This window comes from Diabrotica undecimpunctata, chromosome 2, assembly GCF_040954645.1.
Source record: "Diabrotica undecimpunctata isolate CICGRU chromosome 2, icDiaUnde3, whole genome shotgun sequence".
Taxonomy (NCBI): Eukaryota; Metazoa; Arthropoda; class Insecta; order Coleoptera; family Chrysomelidae; genus Diabrotica; species Diabrotica undecimpunctata.
The window spans coordinates 58570005-58596144 of NC_092804.1; the positions used below are offsets into that span (position 1 = coordinate 58570005).

Sequence of the window (26140 nt, forward strand, 5' to 3'; positions counted from 1 at the left end):
AGCATGTAGTTTCAAGTGACCATGATGCCTAGACATAAGTTGGATATTGATGAATTATTCGCAAATGTGCATAAATACTTTACCATGGAAAGAGACAATGGTGGACCTTTAAAGTCATTATTATGTATAAATCGACGCGTTTATGACGCACTCGGAATAAGTGAAAGTAAGCTAAAAACTGTAATCAAGACTGTCAGAGATTCTCAAGAATATCTAACTGTGACTAAGTATCACAAAGACAAGAAAACAACTCGTAAACATTCTAGGGGCATTGACTTACCTGATGGAGAAAAATGTGAAATTCGCAATATTTTGTATCGAATGTGTGAAAATTATCAACATGTCAGTTTAGAAACTTTATTGGCCAAAATAAGAGAAACACAAGTTTCTAAAATTAAGAGGACTAGCCTTGTGTGGTTCACAAAAGAATTACATTTTTTAGAGAATATATTAGACTTAAATCTAAAAATGCAACATTCGTATACTTAGATGAGACATGGATATTTGCAAAGTGTGAAATTAAAAGAATTTGGCAAGACGATAGCATAAAATCAATAAAACACACAGATAGCGAAGGAAAAAGACACATCATTCTTCATGCATGAGGGAAAGAAGGCTTTGTAGAAAACGCAGATTTGATTTTTTTTTAAATCACAATCTGCTGATTACCATGAAAACATGAATGCAGATATGTTTGTTAAATGGCTTGAGGACAAACTGTTACTTAGTCTGAGTGAACCATCAGTTATAGTTTTAGATTTACCTTACCATTCAAAAATGTAAATAAATGTGAAAAATTAATAGAAGAGTGGTGGATCCGAGAAAATAAAATTAGTGAAATTAATCCAGTGATTATAGATTTACATAATGATAGCGGTAGTGAATTTAATGACGATGATGATGATTTATAAATTTAAATATTCAGTACTCCAGTTCAGTTTACCGTGCCTTTTACTACAACGAAAGGTTTTCTGCAAATTCCATTAATCGTTTAGAGGTGTAAGTTGGTTGAATGTACTGTACTTGAGAATTAACGCGAACTATTACTTGATCTTCTTGATCGGGTGTAATGATCACGGTAATCGTCAGTCTAAGTTGTTACATTTAGAATCATATCTCTCAAATCCATATTAGACAAATTATTATGCTTCGACATTTTTTGCTTTTCTTTAATAAACAAAAATAAAGTGGATATTACAAAACCCACTGATTAATAGAAAAACGACTTATTTTTAGTTGTCAGAAGCATTCGTGACAACAGCCTACTATGTTAAGATTTAGCCGTAATACATTAAATAAGATTGGGGTTGACATCAAAACTGGCTTCAAACATTTAACAGCGGTAACAAAACATTTTGTGCTGTTACATAACCATCTTTTAGCTGTTTCCATAAGAATAAATTATTAATTATGCTTATCCACAGGTATTCAGTGCTTTAACGCACAAATATCACAACAAAATTATTATGCAGCTAATTAGTATAGGGCAATTATCTCTAAAACTATTGAGTTTTGAAGTTATTAATAGGTACATTTTTTGTTGAAATAATTTATCTGTAATACTTTTTACAGAAATAGTGCTAACTTGAATAGCAAAAAAGTTAAGCGCAAATTTATGTCACAAATATGGCATGTGTGGCGACCTCTATCTGATACATCAAAATATGCATCAAATTATAATTCCTCATACTCAAGAGTCCCTAGTTATAGATTTCTATACATGAATGTCAACAAAAATAAAAGGTATAGCGAAAAATAAAGTTTTATATTTTAATTCTAACACCCTGTATCTTTCTTAATGTCAACATTTTATTAAAGCAAGTTGTCTGAAATCATAATATTTTAAAGTATAGAATCTACCGTTTCTTTTTGTACAATTACTAAAGGACCACAATTTGTAGTCCAAGACTGTATTTGAAGCTTAATGACAAAAAATATCTCCATAATCTAATATCGATCTTATATCCGATCTGAAAAGTAATAGTATACCATTTGGATTTGATCATTAGGAGGTCTTACCGACTGATAGTTTTAACTAAATTTTATTTAATCTTCTTTAATTTAAGTTTAAGGAAAATTACTTACCGTAGAAAAAGTTGGGGAAGTGCCGAAATATCCTGAAGCTGTGCTTTCGGAGGGAAGATCTTGTAGAAAATCAAAATGAGTTTCTAATATATTTGAATCCGAGTTAAAAAACTCTTTACATCCTGCACTAGCAAGCACATTATCTAAAATGTCTTCAGCCGATTGAAAGTCAGCATCGCTAGGCTCACAGTCAATTTCTCTAGAACAAAGTTAGATAACTTTAGTATTCCTAATATGGTATAATGTTAAACTAGATAATTAATCTGGTAATTATGCAAAATTACCCCCTAACTACTATATATATATATATATATATATATATATATATATATATATATATATTTATATATATATATATATATATATATATATATATATATTTATATATATATATATATATATATATATATATATATATATATATATATATATATATATATAGTGTTCGGATAGATTTCCGCGGTCAGATAAATGAAAATCACGTCAACGAGAATCAAAGTTCTCGGGAAGAACCGCGTTGAGAATTTTTAATCGACGTTTCGGCACCCATTTTGGAGCCATTTTCAAGATGGATACGGTTCCGTTCGAGTTCAGGGTCTCTGCCTACTCCCCTCACTCGTGACGTACCAGTATCGTGTTCTGTATGAACACGATACTGGTACGTACTGCCTATTCCTCAGTGTCACTCGACATCAGTGCCGTTTGAAGGTTTTTGTATTTATACAGAACACGATACTTGTACGTCACGAGTGATGGGAGTAGACAGATTGAGACCCAGAACTCGAACGGGACCGTATTAATCTTGAAAATGGCTCCAAAATGGGTGCCAAAACGTCGAGCATTAAATTCTTAACGCGGTTCTTCCCGAGAACTTAGTGATTTTCATATATATATATATATATATATATATATATATATATATATATAAGAATTACTGGATATTAGTGACTGTCGATATAAACAAACAACACAGTTTATTAGGGTTGCAGTCAGAAAATTGGCCAGGATGTAGCCTTTTGACTTTTTGTTTAGCTTTCGGAATGGCTTTATTTCTTTTTCAAGACACTGTAATAAGAAAAATATGTAAATATTTATAAAATATCACAATTCTTCAGTGTAACTTACTAGTCGTTGAGATTATTTGTAAAAGCATTGACACTCAACATTAATAACACACATATAAAATAGAAAATAATATACAAAATACATTTTAAAATTTTTAAAATTTAGGTACAGATAGTAAAGAATATAGAAGATAGAAAAGATGACAAACTAAGTTTTACTATCTGTACCTAAATTTTAAAAATTTTAAAATGTATTTTGTATATTATTTTATATTTTATATGTGTGTTATTAATGTTGAGTGTCAATGCTTTTACAAATAATCTCAACGACTAGTAAGTTGCACTGAAGAATTGTGATATTTTATAATTATTTACATATTTTTCTTATTACAGTGTCTTGAAAAAGGAATAAAACCATTCCGAAAGCTAGACAAAAAGTCAAAAGAGTGTTTCATTAACATCCCGGCCAATTTTCTGCAACCCTAATAAACTGGGTTGTTTGTATATATATATATATATATATATATATATATATATATATATATATATATATATATATATATATATATATATATATATATATATATATAAACTAAAGTTTTATTTTGAGGTTGTAGTCATTATTAATATATATATATATATATATATATATATATATATATATATTAGTTAGTTTATAAATCATCCCATTCATAATACGAAATCTAATAGTCTCGAAATATTGTGTGGAGTTCACATATCCTTAATTTATTACTGCTACACCGATGTGACTAATCTGGTGCTAAATCGAAATATTGCCATTGATGGAAGAAATATTGTGCAGACTACATCGTATAAGTACCTAGGACATGAAATTAGGTTGGGCAGAGATAACCAGACATGTGAACTCCCACGTCGCATAGGATTAGCCTGGGCATCGTTTGGTAAAATAAACTATGTATTTAAATCGGATCTACCCATATGCCTCAAAAGGAAAATCTTTGACCAATGTGTGTTAACTGTACTCACTTATTTAGCGGAAACATTAACACTCACAAAAAAGGTAATTAATAAGATTCGCGTGACTCAGATGGCTACGGAGCGCCAGATGTTGGGTGTCTCTCTGAGATACCGTATCCCAAACGAAAAAATACGTCGTAGAACAAAAACATCAGATGGTTTCGAAAAAATCGCGTCGTTAAAATGGAATTGGGCAGGACATGTCGCCCGATCATCAGGCAACCGATGGACAAAACGTATTTTTGAGTGGAGACCAAGGCAAGAAACAATACGGAGCAGAGGACACCCACCAACTAGATGGACTGAAGCGTGTTAGCAATAACTTAATGCAAGCCGCACAAGACAGAGACAGATGGAAAGAGCTGAGGGAGAAATATGTCCAGCAGTGGATGCATACAGGTTATGATACGTACTTATTAAGTAAAACGGCGCCAGCTGAGGCAAACCGCAAAATACAATTAAATGTAATTATTGTGCAAAGACAATACACAGTGGTATAAAGTGTGAAAATTGTGACCTGAAATATCATATGTGTGCTCAAAGAACTATTATTAGAGAGAGATGGTGTAAACCAAAATCAAATTTAAAATCAACACATGATGCGATGATTGGCGATTGTTTCAATATGGATGTGTTTCATATTAAAACATAAGTAAAACTTAAATTAGTGATCGAAGGACAGAGAATCACAAATCAATTAACGAGTAAAAGAATTGCGTCCATAATAGGTACACTTAAGTATGAAGAAACTAAATATTGTGATATTCAAATAATATATTGCCTATTAGCAATAGTACCAGCACCTGAACACATTAAAAATAAAATTAATATTAGCAAAAACAGTTATTATCAACCGCCAGCCACCTGTAAAAACCTACCAAATACTACTAAAATGTGACTTTTCTACAAGTTGAATCACCAGTCCAGAGAAAAAAAATTGTATTAGAAATCTTGGTATAGAAACACTAGAGTAAACAAAAACATAATTTTTACATATAGTACTGATATTAACACGGGAAATTTTAACATAATGATAAACTGGCTAATGATGACTACACTCTCTCTCTCTCCTATATATTTCTCTCTTCTCTAATCGTTTCCTCATTACTGAGTGTCGTGATTTCCTACCATACGGGCAAGTATCTCTCTCAGACATTATCAGAGAATGTCTTGCCACTGGCTTTCTGCACTTGATCTATCCATAGAGTGAGTGAGCGGTCTCTGCCTCTGCGGTCATCAACGTTTCTCAAAATTATAAGTCTCTTTTTTTTGTTTTATGCTCTATCCATGAGATCTGAAGCATTCCAGCACCACATCTGGAAGGCCTCAATTCTTTTTCTATAGTCCGATTTCATTGTCCACGTTTCGACCCCGCAACTGGGAAACGGGAAACAGTAAAGTTTTTCAGGAATTTAACCTAGAATGGTTGCATTCCGCATTAGGTATAGTTACCATTCATCGACGATTTGTTTGAATTTTTTTAAATATTCTAGCAGCTGTTCTATGTTCTTTGGGTAGTGAGAAACCTGCTGCTTCGTATATGACGTTGAATGAGGTAGGTTTCATACATCTAGTTATAGCAATGCATGTTTAATTTAATTTAATGCTGTCTTTAATGTTTAATAATTATGACACTGATATGTTAATGTTAATGTTAATGTTGTCTTTAATAATTATGACACTGATATGTTAAAGATCTATCTAAAGTTACTCCAAGAGATTAAGGTTTGTCTGCGTGTTACAGGACCTGTTCCTTCTAGGTCAGTTGCAATTTTCTAGCCTTTTTAAAATTAAACATTCTCCTAAATAAGATAGTGGGAACATTTAGGAAGAAAGGAAGTTAACATTTGGGAAGGATGTATGCTTAGCAAAGAACGTCATAACGAAAGTCAAGCAGCTATGAAAACCAAATGAATTTTGTAAATAGTTAGACCTTCTAGCAGATACCCTTGTGTGCAGCCCATAAATAATCAAGAAAAAAAAATGTATAGCTAGGATCATTTTCTCTGATACAACTAACGAACTCTATACTAATGAGTAGATTTTATAAATCTGTAATAGTTTATAATATTTAATAAATTTACTAGTGATTATAAACAATTGCCTGCAATTAGGCGTAATCTCCTACATACTGCTTAATGGTATTGTACACTCCCAGTAACAGTTATTAATTAATAACCACAATTATTGGCTTGTTGCAAAATATACCACCCACATAATATATACTGACTTACCCGCATTGGTTAATACCGCAACTGCTTCCTATCGTACTGGTTTCTTGGCAACATTTGGTACTACTTGAAGCTGATTCGTAACTTAAGTTACTACTTGACGAACTTTCGATGTTATTATTAATAAGAAGTCTCGTTTTAAACGTTTTGGCTTTTTGGAAGTTCCTAATATTTCTTATATCATCAGCGCATGAACTTAAGCTACCTATAATTTTTGGAGTTCTGCGCAAGATCTAAAAATAAATTGAAATTAAACGGTTTTTTAGTTTATGAAAGGTATCAATCAAAAATGCATCATTGTAAGATCGGTATCCAGTTGTGAAAAATCTTTGGAATTTCTTATAAACACATTGTTGAATACAGTTTGCAAAGAAGAAAACTAGTCCAGTCGGGATATCATTTGACCTTGCACGACGATAAAAAAAAACTGGAAGAAGGAATAGATACTAGTCAGTTTGGGTTCAGAAACGGACTAGGAACCAGAGAAGCGTTATTTGCTTTTAATGTGTTAGCTCAAAGATGCAACAACATAAGATATGCAGATGACACCGTGATTATGGCAAGCTCTGCTGAACAACTCCAATTACTGCTAAACAAAACAAACAGTTTCTGTGAAAAATATGGACTAAAAATGAATATAAAAAAGACCAAATACATGATAATAACAAAGAAAACAAATATACCAACAAACATACATTTGGGAAATGTACTGATAGAAAGGGTTGATAAATACAAATACCTAGGAACCTGGATTTCAGACAATAATGATCAAACAACCGAAATAAGAGCCAGGATAGAAATAGCAAGAAATGTGTTTGTAAAAATGAGAACAACTCTCTGCAACAAAGACCTTAGATTAGAACTGAGTAAGAGCACTGAGATGCTACGTGTTTTCGATACTGCAATATGGACTTGAAAGCTGGACATTAAAGCAAGAACACATATATAAGTTACAGTTCTTTGAAATGTGGTGTTACAGGAGGATGCTTAGAATAGCATGGACACAGAAAAAAACTAACACGGAAGTATTGCGAGAAATGGGCAAATAATGCGAAATAATAAAAACCATAAAAACAAGAAAGTTACAATAACTGGGACACGTAATGGGGGCAGCGATATAAACTGCTAAGGCTGATAATACAGGGAACGATAAGAGGAGAAAGGAGTATAGGAAGAAGGAGAGGGTCGTGGTTGAAGGATTAAGGGACTGGTTTAAATGCAGTTCTATAGAACTCTTTAGAGCAGCAGTAGATAGAGTAAAGATAGTGATGATGATATCCAAACTCCGATGGGGAGACGGCACTTAAAGAAGAAGAATGACGAGCTACCCCAAATTTTATTGTTTTAAGCTTTATGGGGTCAATAGTAGTGTACATTTAAAATCGAGACTGAATTCCGCCGCTCTCATCTGAGGAAAGCCCTCATCCAAAATGGTTACCGCAAAAATCACATCAATAGGAGCATCCGCAGATATCAATCTACCACTCAATCTCAACTCAAAGACTCAGATCCTTATCAAAGGTGTCACTAAAAAAATCGACAAAATTCTTAAATCAAGAACAGTAAAGATAATATTTACCTCCCAACAAAAACTTTCATCTCTTGTCTGATCAATCAAAGACGATGAACAAAAAGACAAATGAACAACACGGAGTTTATGAAATTCCTTGTGCAGATTGCCCCTGATCCTATATAGGCCAAACAAATAGGATTTATGAACAGTCCATTTCTGTTCGCAATTCCGATTTATTGATGGACTGGACGGAACCAATGTCCAACGAGAGGACAAATATGCATATCTGGGAATAATAATTAACTCCACAAATGATTACTTCCAGATAATCAAAATCAGAATAGAAAAGGCTACAGCAAATTTCAACAAAACGAAAAGATTCCTCTGCACAAGAGATTTAGAGTTGAAGCTAAAAGTTGGTTTGCCAAGTTCTTCGTTTTCTTAACTTTATTTGATGGAATAAAAGCTTGGACCTTGAATGCAATATCAATGAAAAAACTGGAATCATTCTTGTTATGGGTGTTAAGAAGAATTCTGAAAATATCATGGACAGAACACACCCAAACCTGAGAAGAATGAATAAAGAAATGTAAATTTTTAAATTCAATCAAAACAATAAAATTGGAACATCTTGGACATATTACATATGGAGAGGGTTACAGCTTGATTCAACTGATTATTCAGGAAAGGATCCAAGGAAATGATGTACGGATGTACATCAAATGAACTTTTTAGAGCAGCCATCTCAAAAATCCGAATAGCTATGATGTTTGCCGACCTCCTTCGCGTAAATAGCACAAAAGGAAGGTACCATTTAAAATAAACTTTCTTTTACTGTAAACTTAAAGGTTAAACCTTCTATTATATAGTCTAAATTATTTAAAACTAAAAATTAACATTGTTTGTTAGATTAAAATAATGGAACAACGGTAGATTGCAAAAGCATTACGATTACATGATCTTACCTTTGGTGTACAATTTATTTCGACAATAACGTTACTCGTTGTGACGAGACTAGCTCTAGAACTAATGCTGGATAAATCGGAAACACTTTCTGGACTAGCCAATGGTGCGAGTCCCAGCCAGTCATCGTGTATCAAATCCATCTTTGGCGTGCTAGTACTTCTAAGACTGAGGCTCAAACTTCGGCTAATGGTCTTCGGCTCTTCTCGGGACGGCTGTAGCTTCATTACGGGAATGGATGGGCAAAGGGTATTGGGCGTGGAAGAAAGAGGGGACGGTTGGCTTCTAGTGGAGTAGTAGCCGTTAGTAATGGACGAATTGCTAGAAGGACTTTGAAGAGAGGTAAAACTTGTTTCGAGTAAACAGTTTGGTATTGAAGTGGCGGAATAATAATTGGAGGAAGGTTCACTGGTGGAAGCTGAACGTTGAGGTTTTTTGGGACCTTTGGAAGTTACAACCTAGAAGTAGAATATATATTTTCGGTCATAAAGTAACCAATTCTCTAATATCTATTTAAACAAATTTAACAAATCTATTTAAAAATTTAACAAATTATACAAATTCGTTTTTTTTTATTAAATTATAAGATAAGATTGATAAGATTAATATTAATTTCAGAATATTGTATCACTATAGCAAAAAAATTTTATTCCAAGAGTTTTAAATTTACCAATTTTCCAACAATTCGTGTAGTGTACAATATGATCTGATTTATTCTTTAGAACTACTGTTATAGTGATTAGAACTACTATTTTAGATGAGAGACATTTTTATAGCAAAGCTCTTCATAGCGTTCTTAAAATTCAAGCCATTGTTCTGTGGCAAAAATCTGAATACTGCACTGAGACTGAGGTTTGTTGAATGTTACGTCTGGTCCCAACTATTGTACGGGGTAGAAATATGGACGTTTAAGGCGCAAATAGTTAAGAAGCTTGAAGCCTTTGAACTTTGGATAAACCGGAGAATGTTGAGAATTCCATGGACTGCCAGGGTCACCAATGAGGAAGTGCTGAGAAGGATGGGTCGAGACAAAAAATTGTTGAGAACAATAAAAGTACGCAGGACTGCATATCTTGGACACATACTGAGGAATGACAAATATAGTCTTCTGCAGGTCATCATGCAGGGTAGAATCGATGGCAAAAAGGGAATAGGTAGAAAGAGGAAGTCATGGCTGCGAAATATTCGAGACTGGACAAACATGACTGTAGACAAATTATTCCACGTTGCAAAAGACAGAGAAACTTTTAGAAATGTGGTCGCCAACCTCCGTTAATAGAGACAGCATAGGAAGAAGAAGACAAAGCTCTTCTTTCAATGAAACTGATGAAGGGTCAAAACAAGGTTATCACGAGAATTCGAGAGAACCTTATCGAGATATTTTTAATTTTTCTAAAAATTCATAAAGAAGTTCCTGATATTTTTCATTGGCCATAAGATGCCCGACCCCTTTTTGCTTTACCCAGAGAACTTAAATTTAAAGACGTTTTCCCTGGAAAATATTTCCACTTTTCTCCATCAAAAAAATGCTCTGCTCCATATGAGTTCTAGTAGTCGGTTTTATCCTATTTTGTGTAATTTGTTTATAAATCCAAAAATTGTAGATTTAATAGGCATTTACCATGGTTATGAGAAATCAGAAAAAGCAAATGTTTGATTTTGTAATAGAGGCTCTTTACCTTAGATGCATGTTGTAGAACATTGTAAATAAATGTTGGTTTAAGTTTTTATTAGAGCTTAAGCTCTAATAAAAATAAGCTCTTTTATTAGACAGTTTAAGCTAAAATAATTGAGCATGGATGATCAAGTTTATGGGGTAGTTAGATTACTGTTACATGCTGATTTATATTTTATGACAATGAGCTTTCCAAAATTGGTGAGTAGACCATTGACGAATTCGTTAGGAGAAGCCTTAAGAAGCTGATCAGCAATAAAATTCACGGAAAATATAGTTGGCTAGGTAAAAAGCAAGTAAAAAAGCTTTTGAGGACACACATATAGGCATGATTTTAAAAGGTTTGTAACTTGTTAACATAAATCAATTTAAGGTAAGTGGCCACAAATAGTCTATGAAGCATATCGTTAACTCTGTCCTATATGTAATTTAGATGGCAAAATTTATCAACTCTACAAATGTTTAGGTCTGGCTATGAGGTTGCTTCAAGAACTACACCTAGAGATATGAGATGAATATTTGTATTAGACATGGCCATACACTTTATTTATACACTTACATTGGTATTTTTGTTTTTTAACTATCAAAGTGTAATTACTGCTCATTTAGTCATTAGAAATAAATACCAATAGTTGGGTTGGTATTCTTCTAGTTCAGCGAGATTCATTCAGACTACGGCACTTTGCACCTTGAAGTTCACGTGTTTAAATTTATGCTTTTGAATGATGATTGATTCACAATAAGCAAAGTATAATTAACTAAATATGAAATTAATTTCTTCAATTTATGAATGTACATTAATTTTGTTTTTAGATGCTGACTGGAAGAACTCCAAAACCAGCGCTGCCATAGAGAAGGAGATTTAAAACTTGCTAATGAAATATTTGAAGGGGACTAAAGAGAGGGCCGATGCTGGAATAAAAATATAAATAAAATTTAATTTGCATGTTGCATTAGCAATTATGATTTTTGTATTGGTTAAATTGTGTGGAGGGTGTTCAGAAAGAGACAAGTCAATTTTTGAGAAAAATTTTAATTCATTAAAAATAGGTACCTAAAAAATTATCTACTGCTGAAATAAAACTGGCTAATTTTTATGTCAAGTATTGATCTTTTTCATACTTACGATTTTAACTTTAAAAATCAAAAATTGACTTGTCTGCTTCTATTTTCCGGCCACACAATTGTCAGGAAAATAATTATGATATTTCAAGTTGAATGATTCTGTTTTTAGTGAGCCGCTGTCATTGTCAACGCTTTTGTCAATTTTTTTAGCAGTGTCCACAATCCTTCTGTCTCCTGTCTAGACAAGTGGAGTCAAAGACCCGATATCAGTCACAGCAATATTCACTCCTTAACTATTAAAATTTGTGACATTCTAGCATGCTGACAGTGTCTTAATACCAATAAAGGTCTTGGTCCAGATAGAATATCCTAACTTATTTTTAAGGAATTGATTAAATCATTGATTTTTAATTATTGTTCCATTACAATTCTTTCTGCTATACCTAAAATTTTCAAGGCTTTACTGACTAAGTTTTTTGACAGTTAATCTGAAGAATCAGCTTCATACTGGTTAGCATGCTTTCTTGCCAGGGAGTTCAACTTCTACTAATCAACTAGTTTACACTGATTACTTTATAAATGCATTAAAAAATATTTTTCAGGTCGATTCCATTTATAATGCCGGTCTAAAGCATATTGTACAGGGTAAATCATTGCATAAACTGGAATTTTTTTGGAGTTTCTAGCGAACTTCTTTACTGGTTGAATAGTTATATGCCAGACCGATTTTTGTGTCAAACTGAATAGCTCTGTAATACCCACTTGGGACCGATTCTCTTCACAGTTTTTTTTTTTTGAAGATGCTATCAGATCCTTGACTGACTATGAAATCTTAACATACGCATATGCCAAAAAAATTGTTTTCATATTATTCTGAAACTATTCTGATTGTTTCGGGTCACTGTTCCAGAAATATTTGGACAGTTGTTCGAAATGTTTGGTGATCGAATTTAACGATCTCTTGAGACTATGGTATTTAACTATAATTTGGATAATATTTTTATTGGGAGGGTAAATAATATCACAGATCTAGGTGTGGTTTTTCAAAGAAATTTGTCCTTCAATAGGACTTAGGTTTTTGCATATAGATTTTATATGCAACAACACTATGAAACAGCTTGATTTCATTAAGAGGCATACCGGAGATTTTCGTAGGATTGCATGTCTAAAAACTATAATTTTCTCTTGTCCGCTCTCAAGTTGAAAATTCAACTATGATCTGGTTTCCCTTTACTCAAGCATGTATCTAAAAGTAAAGAGAGCTGAAAAAAGATCTCTGATCTACTGCTCTTATACATTGTATAGACCATATTCTCATTCTGGTATGATCAATTTCTTGAATCTGGATTCCCTTCTTACCAAAAGAGTTAAATTTGCATTAATCTTTATTTTTAAGCTTGTTAATGAAATAATCCAATCTCCTGAATTGCTTCAGCTAATTTGTTTTCATATTTCTCCCCATTCACTGTGTCATAATTCACATTTCCATGTTCCTTATCGTATAACTAATTATGGTTTAAATAATATATTTATGGTCTGATTTGTAATGCATGCAAATCAGTTACCTCATGTGGACGGCCGTAACTCAGTGGCAGGATACTGGCTTCATAACCCAGAGCGCACGAGTTCGAATATTAGCACCACAACGACATTTTCAATTCTAAAATGATACGAGCCGTTTACCGTGCTTCGGAGGGCACGTTAAGCCATCGGTCCCCCTAGGCTAACGTGTGCATCGATATTAGCTACTTGATACAAGGTTAAAAATGCAACAGCGCCGGAACCTGCCATACGATATTATTATTATTACCTCATGAGATAGATTTGATTAACTTATGTATCAATAATTTTGGGTAGTATTTGAAATACCAAAATACAAAATGCAAAATGATACTTTGTCTAAATAAATGTCTACTTATTTATTTTATTCATGTATATTTTATATTTATTTGTAATTTTATATATTGTCTATTTGTATAATGTTGCATTTTTGTATAATTTTGACAGTGGATTTATTTATTTATGGAAATAAATATAAATAAATAAATGTCTAATATCGAATGTAATGTGTAATAATAACTGTAAATTCCTTTAAACATTTATTTTTTATTTCCCAAAATACATTCTTAATATGAAGAGGATGACGCCACTTTTAGTATTTCGTACGGAGGCGCTATACATCTACTGTACATTCTTAACGCTAAAATAAACGTCCGAGGGACATCTTAAAAATCTCTTAAGTAAGTACACCGGACGTCTGATTAAGGTCCAGATAACGCCCCTGTTCGTCCAACAAACGTCCGCTCAGGATGTTAAATGGACGTCCATTGGACATTTGGCAAAGAGACATTCGGACCAATATAGGACGTCCTTGGGACCAAAGCTGACGTTCGACGGACGTCCTTAAAGTCCGTAAAGGACGTAGTATAGACGTTCGTGTGCTATTAGGGTATTTTTGTTATTTATGTGCTAAATCACATTTAATTATCTTCAAGAACATTAAAAACACGTAGCCTAATGCATGTAAACCGAGCCATACTTTAATACAAAAGGGCCACAAATCAAAAACAACGAAAATAGAGTTTATTCAAAAAATCTAACGTCATATTTTTATATACCACTGAAACCCCCACATATTTTACGTTGTTTAATATCGAAATGACACTAGCGACCTTTTTGCATTTGTATATTTGAGAGAATAAATATGAACAAAACCGCCAATTTGTTAGTTGCGTCCGGACACTCGAAGTGAGTGCACGTTTCTTTTGTGTTAAATAACCACATTTCAAAAAACCCTAGTCGTTGTTATCGTTTTTATAAACAAAAGTGACACATTCCGAAATACGTCCGTTTTTCATATAAGATTCACGTAAGCATTATATTATTTCTTAAACAAAAGATATGTGTAAAGAAATACGGCCATTTTATACAGAATATTCGCATATATATTTTTATTTCTTAATCAAAAAAGATGTATTACGGAATATGTTCATTTTGCTTATGATATTGTCGGAGCTGCTATATCATTTAAAATAAAAAAGAACCATACATTGGGATACAACTCTTTTGCATTTTTTAAGATAATAAAATGTTAATTATAAAGTAAAATGCAGTTTTTTTCATTTACTTTTATATTGTATTCATTGTGATAATATATCATCTTATTTTAATATAATTCAGAAGTTTGAATATCATATTACACAACGTGTTTATTTCCAATTTTAATTGATAACGTACTTCCGTCCGCATTTTGTTTTGACTTTTATTTGGACATTGTCTGAATATGTATTTTGCTACTCCGCAAATTAGTTTATAATAGAAATAGCAAGCAATTTTACTTGAATCATTTACTTTAATGCAGCGACTCTGCATCTACTTTGTCTTCGTCTTTAAGCAGCTCGTCTTCGTTTTCAAGCAGCTCCAGGGCTGATTTCTCTTCAGACGACAGTGTTAAGGATCCCTACTTTAAAACCAAGGACGATTCACTAAAGAGTGACACTGATTCTGATGAAAATATTGTTAATTTAAGGCAGTTAACGGAACAGCAACAATTATCTTCAAAACCTGCACCCTCCGGTTCTAATAACAAAATCCAAAAAATTATACACCCTAATAAATTGACTGTAGAATGTTCCTTTGTTAAGATCCAGTCTACCTATATCGATAGATGTTCAGCCACCCAATGTTAATATACTGCCTACCAACACTGAGGTCTAACATTAGCTTATCAAGTAGTGTCGGTACATCTGAAAATGGAAACAATAAAAAAAAGGTCGCAAAAGGAATGCAAATCCAAATCTATGGAAAAAAAATGGTACCAAGTTATTAAGAAATAGTGGTAAGGCATAACCATGCTTGTCAAAATCTAAAAGAAGAAAAATAAATGGGACCGGTTTGTACTGATAAGTACAAGTTACAATGTTTTACAAAATTTACAACCCAAGAAAGACTAACAATTTTTAATGAGTTTTGGAAAACTGCCGATTTAAAAATATAAAGACGATTTATTTACTCCAATATGACTGAAATTTTACCAAAGTATCGTTATATACGATTCATTCATTTCATCTATTCAACGAAATGTGTCCAGAGCTTTGAAGTCTTCTCAAAATGATGTACCTGATCGACATTAATAAAAACTGCAAAGAAAAAAGGGCCACCTTATTCAGTGAAAGAACTGACCCATGAAATTTTTTTTAATCTCAAACAACTTGCTTGTGGACTATATTCTCAGAAGCTGAAAATTGCACAATCAAAAAACAGTGTATTCTTAACCTGATAAATAAATATATTATACCAAAGTATTATGAAGGATTGTTTTCCAATCTTTAAGACTGATGTTCAAGTATAGAGTTACACAAATTTTTATATACGGTTGATTCATTTTTATCGCGATTTCTTAATGTTTCTAGTTGTTTATTAAACTAATAAGGTTCAAGAAGTAGAAATTATGACCAAAATGTGACAGTTTTTATTAGCTAGTTATAATTGTACCTTGTATTAGTAAAAATAATAGCTCATTTTTGAATTGCCTTTAATAAGTTATCAGTACCTACGTAACTTGAGAATAACTAGTTTTAATACAGACTTTTGATACAGACTTTTATGTTTCTATTAATTTTTATTATTTTTATAGCCTGACATTGTCATCTTTTTTTTGTAATCTCTCTCTCTCTCCCTCTTTGTCAACCGTTTTCCATCCACTCCTGAACGTAGGTCTCTCCCAATTGCTTCCATCTTTCTCTATCTTGCGCTAATCTAATCCACTGTTTGCCTGCCACTGCTCTTATGTCATCTACCCATATTTTTTGAGGTCTTTCCATACTTCTTGTTGTCGTCCTTGGTCTCCATTCTAGAATTCTCCGTGTCCACCTGTTGTCATTATATCGGGCTACGTGACCTGCCCAGCGCCATTTCATTTTTGTAGTTTCTTCCACAATATCCCTATTCTACGTCTTATCTCGGTGTTTCTAATCTTGTCTCTCAGTGATATTCCAAGCATGATTGGTTCCATTGCTCTTTGCGTTGTTTCTAATTTTTTAGCAGATTTTTTGGTAAGGGCTACTGTCTCCAAGCCGTAGGTACAAACTGGTAGTATGCATGTGTTATATACCTTTTTCTTTAAGTTTACAGGAATGGAGGTGTTTTTCAAGATATATGCTAGTTTGCCGAAAGCGCCCCATGCCAGTTGTGTTCTTCTTTTAATTTCAGCATCTTGATTTGGTTTTCCTAGTTTTTTTGTAACAATTGTACTAAAATCTACATAAATTAATGACAAAACATTGATTAAAATGTTTGTTTCTTTGGTATGTGTCCTTTTATTTTAAATATTTATCATGACATTACAAATATTTTTTATACAAAAGAAACATCTGCTAATATCACTTTCAGGAAAATACTTACGTTATATCTGAATACAATATCAAATACAGTTTAAATTTACCTTTCTAACAATATTTATTTTGCATGTAATTGATATAAAATAAAAGAGAAATGAACCGAAAATAAAAGTCAAAACTTTGCATAACACCCCTGTAAAAACGGTGAATTTGGTTTGTATCTCTTTTGTATTGAAGTAGCGATATAGGCAAAGAAGTTTAAATAACAATAAAATTTTAGATGTTATAATTACAATAACGTTGAAACAATTTTGTAGGGGCTATTGACTTTAGTACCACTTCTAAAGAAATTTTGTATTTTAGTAGTTCCCACCATAGTAGGCTTGTCACGATTACTGTATACTTTGTTATCAAAATGTGGGTTTAACACTGTATTTATCTCATTAGAAACAAAGTTTACAGTCATTAAAACCAGTTTTATTTTGATTCCATTAATTAACGTTGCTATGCAAATAACCGAATTATCATATAATAAAACAATTTAATAATTAGACAAAGTTAGACGAAGGGGGATTTAGGTAACGCATCTCACTTTCTGTACAAAACTAGTTGATTTTAAAGTGCAGTGTGATGTGTTTGATATAGTTAAGTACATATTTTACCAGGAACTAAGCAAATATTTTACTAAAGGTAACTCTCTTTTAATTCTTTAACAAGGGTCTAGTCATAATTTGCCAAATAAAACTAATACATTTAAAGAGAATAATCACATTTTCATAACAACCATTCCAAACTGAACTGTTTTGCGAAGTTTTGATGACTTTTGGTTCAATAGAAAGATTTAGGCCTTTGAAGTAATAACATTTGAGTTGGAACATACATAATAGATTAACAATCACAAACGACTATATAAATCATGTACAGCTGTACAGAAAAAATTGGAATTATTAATTTTTTATACAAAATCATTTACACTCATTTAAATAATTAAGTGATTTTTATAAAAATATTTTTCTTTTCTTAAGCTGTTGACACATCTTATCCATCTAAAGTGACTGTTTGCAATAATCTAATGTGCTGATTTAAATAATATGTTTGTATGGAGAATACACAATTGATTGTAATGAAAACTACATTTTTAAACAACAAGTTTGACGTTTCGACTTCCACTCAGGAAATCGTCTTCAAAAAAAGATTATTTTAAAAAAATTAGGGGAAAATGTATAACCAACAAATTTTTAGTAGATTGGCTACAACGTGTCCGTGAATAAAGTGGAAATTACCATTCTAGTCGACAATATCCGGACAACTCTTAAAATATTTTCGAACATAAAGTGGTCGATAATTTTATTTATTTGGTTAGGACAATAACAAAAAGAAGTCTAAAGTCTAGAAAAACATGAAAATAGACGACTTATTAAGATGGACAGAACAATATAAGTATCTTATAATTATTTCATTCTAGACATTAACCCCTATTTAGGGCGAATCTCGCATGAGTACCGAAATTCTCATACTTTGACAAAAAATTAAACGCTAACTAACTAACTCGAAATTAGCTCACTTTTGTGTCATCACCCGAACAAGAAAGTCAACCTAATGGCGATAAATTGATCTATTTATCCGATTTGTAAGTCATCCACTAATCTAAATTTTCTGTTAATAATATAAACCTGGTGTTGATTCTGTTTCATTTTTGTTAAATGCTATACCTGCTACACTTCACTGTTACACCTACCGCCCGACACGCGAAATATTGTGGTGATACGGAACTTATTAGATGTACTTACTATTTAAATGGGAATAAGCCACAATTAAAGGTTAAAGTAAGTTTATTGACGTTTCAATTTCCACTTCGAAAATCGTTCTCAAAATACAAACATTAGTAAATTAAACAAATTTTGTTTTTTTGTTACTTGGTGAAAAATTCTTCTAATAATTTAATTTTTGTCTAACTCATTTAAATTCAGACATAGATTATTCATTTTAAAGTAGAAGACTTTAAAATGATATTGCCAATATTGTTGAGTTGCGTTCCTGGGACGACTTTCACAGCATGTAATTCGTCTTTAAAAAGACAAATATATGCCATGATGACAGTAAAATTCTCCTGTTAGTGATTCCATAGTAAATTATGAGGGAAAAACCAGGAAAAAACCTCATAATACTATCCCGACATGGTAAGTATTTGGTAGTGCATTTAGTTTACTTTCAATAAACACCAAATTCTGATTTTTTATGTTTGTTATTTAAAAAACATAAATGATGTATCCTCCGTATGTTACTGACTTACTAATACTGGTACTTTCCTTTTAATAACTTCCTCTTTTAATATGGGTAACCAGATCCTACTACATTCTGCCGAGGAATTTGCGACACAATTGGTCTAATTTATCATAATTAGAGCCGCTTTTTTGATTTTTCTCTTTTTACCATCCGTTTCTTTTAGGACTATATTTGAATCATTCCATTGAACCCTATGTTCATTATCCAATGCGTGTTTATATATTTGAGATCTATCAAATTCTCTATTTTTAATATAAGAGTACTTACTTAAAAGATGAGAAAAAAGACGTATGTAAGAAGAAGTTTTGAAATACCCTTGGATTTAATGAATGGATGATTCAGAACTGGGTATAAGTACGTAGTCAGTTAGGTAAAGACTCAACTCTGAGAAATACAACAACAATGATGAAAAATAGAGGATACTAAAAACGGTACGAGAAACAAAATTAAGTTGACAGATAATTCACGCAAAGAAGAAGAGTATCCGTACTTTACAGCATTTTTGGAAGGATTACCTAAACTTTCAAAACAACATTACTCTTCTAAGTTTTAAAGAATAGACGTAGAAACAACAGCGACCTGACAGACTTTCAGGCTTAATAGATGTCTTTTTTCTAGGAGCTTGATCAACTAATAAAGCAACAAAAATTTGTTTTTCTTTCCAGTCTAATTTCTTTCAAAAAAATTTTCACGTTGTCTATTTCGTAATTCCTTACACTTTTTAGAGCCACAACTGGATCCCATGATACGTACGCTGCCTATAAACTGACAAACAGATCACCCCGTAAAAAGACTGAAAGTGCATTTTTTCACATATACCGTAAAATAAATTAATTATCAGTAGAACTTATAAAGAATTATAGTGATTTCATACCTTTGGAACTAATTCCACGATCTACTTTGCTCTAGAATTCATGTTTTCAACAAAATTGCACTATTAATCACTACAATAAACACTACAATAGTATTATGAGGTTTTTTTCCTGGTTTTTCCCTCATAATTTACTATGGAATCACTAACAGGAGAATTTTACCGTCATCATGGCATGTGTTTGTCTTTTTAAAGACGAATTACATGCTGTGATTTTTTCTGACGGCTATTCTCAAGTTAAAGTTGATCTCATGTAATCGAATGAACTATCTCACAAGTAAAGTCGTCCCAGGAAGGCAACTCAAGAATATTGGCAATATCATTTTAAATTCTTATACTTTAAAATGAATAATGTATGTCTGAATTTTCAATATAAATGAGTCAGATAAAAATTAAATTATTAGAAGAATTTTTCACCAAGTAACAAAAAAAACAAAATTTGTTTAATTTATTAATGTTTGTATTGTGAGAACGTTTCCCGAAGTGGAAACTTGCTTTAACCTTTAAACGTTAAACTTACTTTAACCTTTAATTGTGGCTTATTCCCATTTAAATAGTAATTACTTTAAAATTCCACAAGAAAATAGCTTCAGAACAATATAATTAGATGTATCTCACTGCAGATACCTACTACCCGACACATGCCCTGCCCTGCTAAGCTGAAAGATCCTAACTGATAAAATCGCAATTTTGGTCCTAACGGTACTGGGTGGTAGCGAAAAGTATTCTTTATCTTCCTTTCAGAGCTCAGTTGTCCTATCTATCAATAAATAGCTGTTCTGAAGTGAAGCTTGTTGTCCTAAGTTCAAACTAAACCCTAAACTGTCCTAGTGTAACAGATAGGACAGTCAGTATTGCAATATTTTATGCTACCCAAAATCTAGCGCGTCCTAAGTGACGGATAGGACATATTTAGCATTGCACTTTAAAACAACAACCTAAAAATTGAATGTGTTTGTTTCCAGTAATGTCAGCTTTTAGTATAGAAAATTTGATTTATACCTCGAAGTAAGTACCCAATAAATTATTATTAATTATTGTGCCAGATGCCAAGTGCCTCTTATATTTAGTTCTGTTTTTATTTTCATTACATTTACTATGCTGGAGCTGGAACTGACTATAAATGTAACTGCAAAATCTCCAATAAAACTCGCTTAAACACTTTAATAATATGTATTTTTTAATAATATATAATTAATGTACTCCTAATTTAGCACTATTTAGTGTTTATTAAATTAACTCACGATTGCAGTAGTTAGTTAGTTAATAGTTATTTAGTAACCTATTAAAAGTGTATAAAGTATTGGTTTGTTTTATTCTAGTATCACCACCAACGCTTCCACCAGCCGTTGCCGTCAAGTAGTTAAGCAAATAAAGAGCTTGTCAATACCAAAAATGTTAACAATGATACCGACTACGATCCAAACCAAGACGATTTTTGTAGCGAGTCCTCGTCTGCAGCGTATGCTGAAGAAGGCTGTATCAGTAATGGAAATGGCGACTGCCTGTGCCACACTCCAGCTATGTCTTATAATGAAAAAAGATGTGTCTGTTTATCAATTAGTGAAGTTGTGGTAGACTACATCGTCACTTCGTCCATAGACATTGCTGAAAACAATCACGCTAAGATGTAAATCACAAAAGGGAACAATTAGAAAGAGAACAAAAAATGAGAAAGCACCTGCCAAAAGAAAAAAGCAGAAATTATCATCTGTCGCTAGTGACCACAAAATTCAAAAATCCTGTAATAAAAACACCTGCATGCTGAAGTGTTTAGAAGTGATAAATGAAGCGAGACGAGAAGATATTAACAAGCAGTATTGGGAACTGAACAAGCAAGCTCAACGTTTGTTTGTGCATGGTATATTACCTACGGGTAATATACCTTGTGCAATATTACCTACGGGATGCTAACGGATTAGATATACAAGTTTGTAAAACTTTTGCCCTCGCCACGTTAAGCTATGACAAAAGTAATATTCGATTTTTGAAAAATATGAGAGAAATTGATAATACTAATGCTATTGTTCTCAAACAAGAACAACGAGGGTACCGACCAGCTCCGAATTTTATTGACAATTATCTTTGAACTATTTTCGACCTACCGTATCTCATTATTCGGAATCGCATCTAAAATCATCAGATCTCATAGTTTTATTAGATCTTCAGAAAGTGATAATGCTTCCAAGAGCAGGTATGTTTAAAGAAGTCATTTTTACTAGGTGTTAACTGCTTTTAACGAAAGTCTTGTTGCTGTCGGGAAAGGTAGAGAAAGTCGGTCGTTTAGGAATTCTGTGGTACAAAGGAAGATCAGGAAAAAGAAAAGAAGATATTATAGTGTCTACTTTCTACGCATTCTTTCTAAAAAACAGGGATAAATAATCCATAATAATTTGGTTGGATAATTGCTCGAGGCAGAACAAGAATGGGTGTTTGTTCAGCTTTTATGTCTATATAGTAAATGCTACAGAAGTTAACTTAAAACAATTCATAAAAATAATCATCATAAAAATAATTTCGGTGACCAACCAAACTCCCCCCCCCCCCCCCAGAGGCAAATTCTAGGTGCGCTACTGACTCGGTGGTGCCCAAAATTTTAATCATTTTCCTTTTCTTCTGTTTATTTCACTCGTAAACCTTACAAGCGATCTCACTTGTGGTCTACCTTTAGCGAACCTTAACCAAGCCATCTCTTCCAGACTGAAGCCCGGAACTTAGAATCTTGATTTGTGTAACTGTGTTGCTATTTATCAGAACATTTGCCATCTTCCATTAGAAACATCACGTCTACCGCCCAACTTGGTAGGTTACAACCTCTGCAAAATATGGAACAATAGAAATATGACAGAATAAGCTAAGTTCATTCTCGTACAAATCCTTGTTTTCCAAATCTTCAGTTATGTCTTTACAACCTAAACCTATCCTTAAAAATGATAAAGAAGATATTATTACTGATATGAAGGGAAGATTGTGTCACTGGACCAATTATATCCAAAAGCTATTTAACGATGAAAGAGAACAATATCATTAGAAACCACAGAGGATACCGGACCACCAATATTACGGGAAAAAGCCATCTTTGCCATCAAAAATACAAAAGAGGGCATAGCTACTGGACCAGATGATGTGCCCATCGAATTATTAAAACTCATTGAGGAAGATGTTATTAATGTAATGGTTGAATACTTTAATCTAATATATCAGACTGCTACAATCCCCAGTAAATGGATGAAATTGACCTTTGTGGAAATACCCAAAAGGTTAAGTGGAATATCCTGCAAGATCACAGAACAATAGCTTTAATAAGTTATACACTTGAAGTATTTTTAATTTGGCTTTGGAAATGGTATGGGCACAATAGATGCTTTGTTCAACTTGAATGTGCTATCCCAGAGATGCATGGATATCAATCAGAACATGTACTTATGTTTTGTAGATTTTGAAAAGGCAATTGATAAGGTTAAACATAAAAAGCTTGTAGAATCATTTTAAAGCAAAAAATATTGACAGTCGTGATATGAAAATTATATCTAATCTATATTGGAATCAAACTGCCAAGGTAAGAGTTGACAACCAGAACACCAGAGATATCAAAATACAGATATAATAGATATAATAAATACAAATCCGCCAGGGTTGCGTGCTGTCACGACTACTCTTCAATGTCTTCAGTGAAGGGATATTTTAAGAAGCGCTCTCAGATTCATTAGAAGGTATATCTATCAATGGAGAAGTGTTGAATAACTTGCGTTTTACAGACGATACAGTAATAATGAAGGATAACAACAATTGTTTACAGAACGTAATGCAAGGACTTAATGAATGCTGTCATGAATACGGACTAAGGATGAATTTGAAAAAAACAAAATGCATGATCATGACTAAATCAGCAGATGCAAACATCCAATTGATTGTTGAGGACACTATAATTGAGAGTGTGGATACCTACAAATACTTAGAAACATGGATAACATCAAATGTAGACCAAACCAAAGAAATTAAGATACGTATTAAGATCGCATGTGCATCATTCGTTAAACTTTTCTATAGAAGATGGAACTTAAAAAAAGAAGAACCTAAACCATTAGAACAGTCGTATGTGTAGTCAAAATATCGTAACAAAATTTGGGTAGATCAATTTTTTTGTGCAGTCACGTAATTGTTAAGACTGTGTTCTGTTTATTCATTTGAACCTTAATTTCATCTCAAGGTATGTCTTATAAAAATTGGTACATTCCTTATTATTTTCTCTCTTTTCAAGTTTATGTACGTATCTTATAAATCAATATGAATAACGATTGCGTAATATTTTTCCTTATTTTATAACTTCCTTATTTCCTGCAGGTAGACAATATACCTACATTTTATTGTTTAATACTCCATTAAGTGATTATTAAAGCCAAACAACATTAAATCTACTTACGTAACATAAAAAATATACGTTACTTATTATCGATAGATAATTGCTTACCGGATAATGCTGTTTTATTGTATCAATCAGTAATTAGTAGTGCACGAGGTTTGTGTAAGAAAACAATACAATAAAATCGTATTCACTGAAGGAGATCTAGAGATTACTGGTTAACAAATGATGCCACATTATTTGAAGGCAATAAAATTTAAAGGTAACGTTTAAATTTTTTGAAAATCAGATATTTTTTAAGAACTTTACTTTAATGTTAAATAGGAATGTGACAAGTTATTGCTGTAATGATCCTACTCAGCTTAGCCTTGGCGTTTAACTGTTTTTTTGTTTCTATATTTGTCACGCGGTCATACTAAAACCGCAGATTTTATTTTGCTAAAACTTCTGAAGTTTTATCTTTATCAAAGAGCCGTCAACTACATCTTGAAATAAACATCTTGTAACAAATGAATTTTCTGGGTTCACTTTAAGTTTTAACTACTATATTTGGTGGAAACAATTACGAACATAATTAAAAAAAATTTGTTTGTGACTTCCAGTTTGGAAATCGTGTTCAACATATAAATGAAGCAAATTATTTACTTAACGAAAATAAAAAAAAGCGCGTGACACTTAAGGAATGCCAGAAGAAGTGAATAATAGCGCGTTATTACTACGTGGAGGGTAATGAAATTCTATATCTGCTTATTACTAAATTGTTAATATTTTTTTATAATAACACCACACATTTAAGTTCTTTAAAATTTAAAAAATGTTTTTTTTTTAAGAATTTTTTTTAATGATTTGAGTAATTTTCAAAATTTGTTAAATATAATACAGACTTTATTCATCATTTACATTTTCGTTATTACATATATTGTATTTATGTTTAAATACTTCATTTTGGTTATCATTATATTTTATTATATTGAATTAAAAAAAAAAACAAAAATTCCTTCTCGGAGGAGAGTCGAAATCCAGTTATTCGCGTGAAAAGTAAAACAAGTAAATAGACGCAACGATAACCACGGTGTTAGTGACGGCAATCCAAAGGAGTAGGTATATATTTTTTGTGTGTGGAAATAAAATTATTGCTTTTATCTACTCTTCTCCTTACAATTTCATCATATTTTCTTACCTTTTAAACCTTCCTTGGACTTCTACAAATATTTATTTCTACGATATTTCGCGACATCCTAAATATTATTTCGGGCCCGTGCAAAATTTTTATACCGAGTGATAAGAAGTATTCACTTCAAAAATTTCTTCTAATACGTTAATTTTATCTGCCTGGTTCATAATGACAATGTACCCATGTAGTATACATTTTCAAGTAGAAGATTTTACAAGACTTCTCTGTCGGAATTTTTGTGCTGCATTCCTTAGACGACTTTATTAAAGGATAGTTAGTTTGATTACATATAATACATCCAACCAAGCTAGTAACACTATTGTTAGTAATTCCATTGTAAAGTATGAAAATATCATATTATTGGAACACAGTAAGTATTCGATCTTACATTTAGTTAACTCGTGACATCGACGTTCTCTGATCTGTGATTAACCTGTAATTTTGAACTGTTATTTTTCAAAACTATTTCAGGGGGAACACCATTACAGGCTGAAATAATTAGGGTCTTGGAA

General features: G+C 32.2%; 1 protein-coding gene and 1 long non-coding RNA gene across 4 annotated transcripts in view; one reads left to right on the forward strand and one right to left on the reverse strand.

Annotated features, from left to right (window-relative positions):
- The window catches only part of inaE (inactivation no afterpotential E), a 157112-nt gene that overhangs the window by 9704 nt on the left and 121268 nt on the right, over window positions 1–26140 (reverse strand). For 2 of the 3 annotated variants that reach the window (XM_072522986.1, XM_072522987.1), the window contains 3 exons: window positions 8858–9313; window positions 6383–6612; window positions 2086–2284 (listed from right to left, as the gene is read on the reverse strand). In XM_072522986.1, the coding sequence (XP_072379087.1) occupies window positions 2086–2284; window positions 6383–6612; window positions 8858–9313 (885 nt within the window). Of the gene's footprint in view, window positions 1–2085; window positions 2285–6382; window positions 6613–8857; window positions 9314–26140 lie in introns of those variants that run through there. The other variant, XM_072522988.1, reaches the window with a different exon arrangement.
- The window catches only part of LOC140434605 (uncharacterized), a 66720-nt gene continuing 58083 nt past the window's right edge, over window positions 17504–26140 (forward strand). The window contains exon 1 of the long non-coding RNA XR_011950065.1: window positions 17504–17624. This is a non-coding gene — a long non-coding RNA (uncharacterized lncRNA). The remainder of the gene's footprint in view (window positions 17625–26140) is intronic.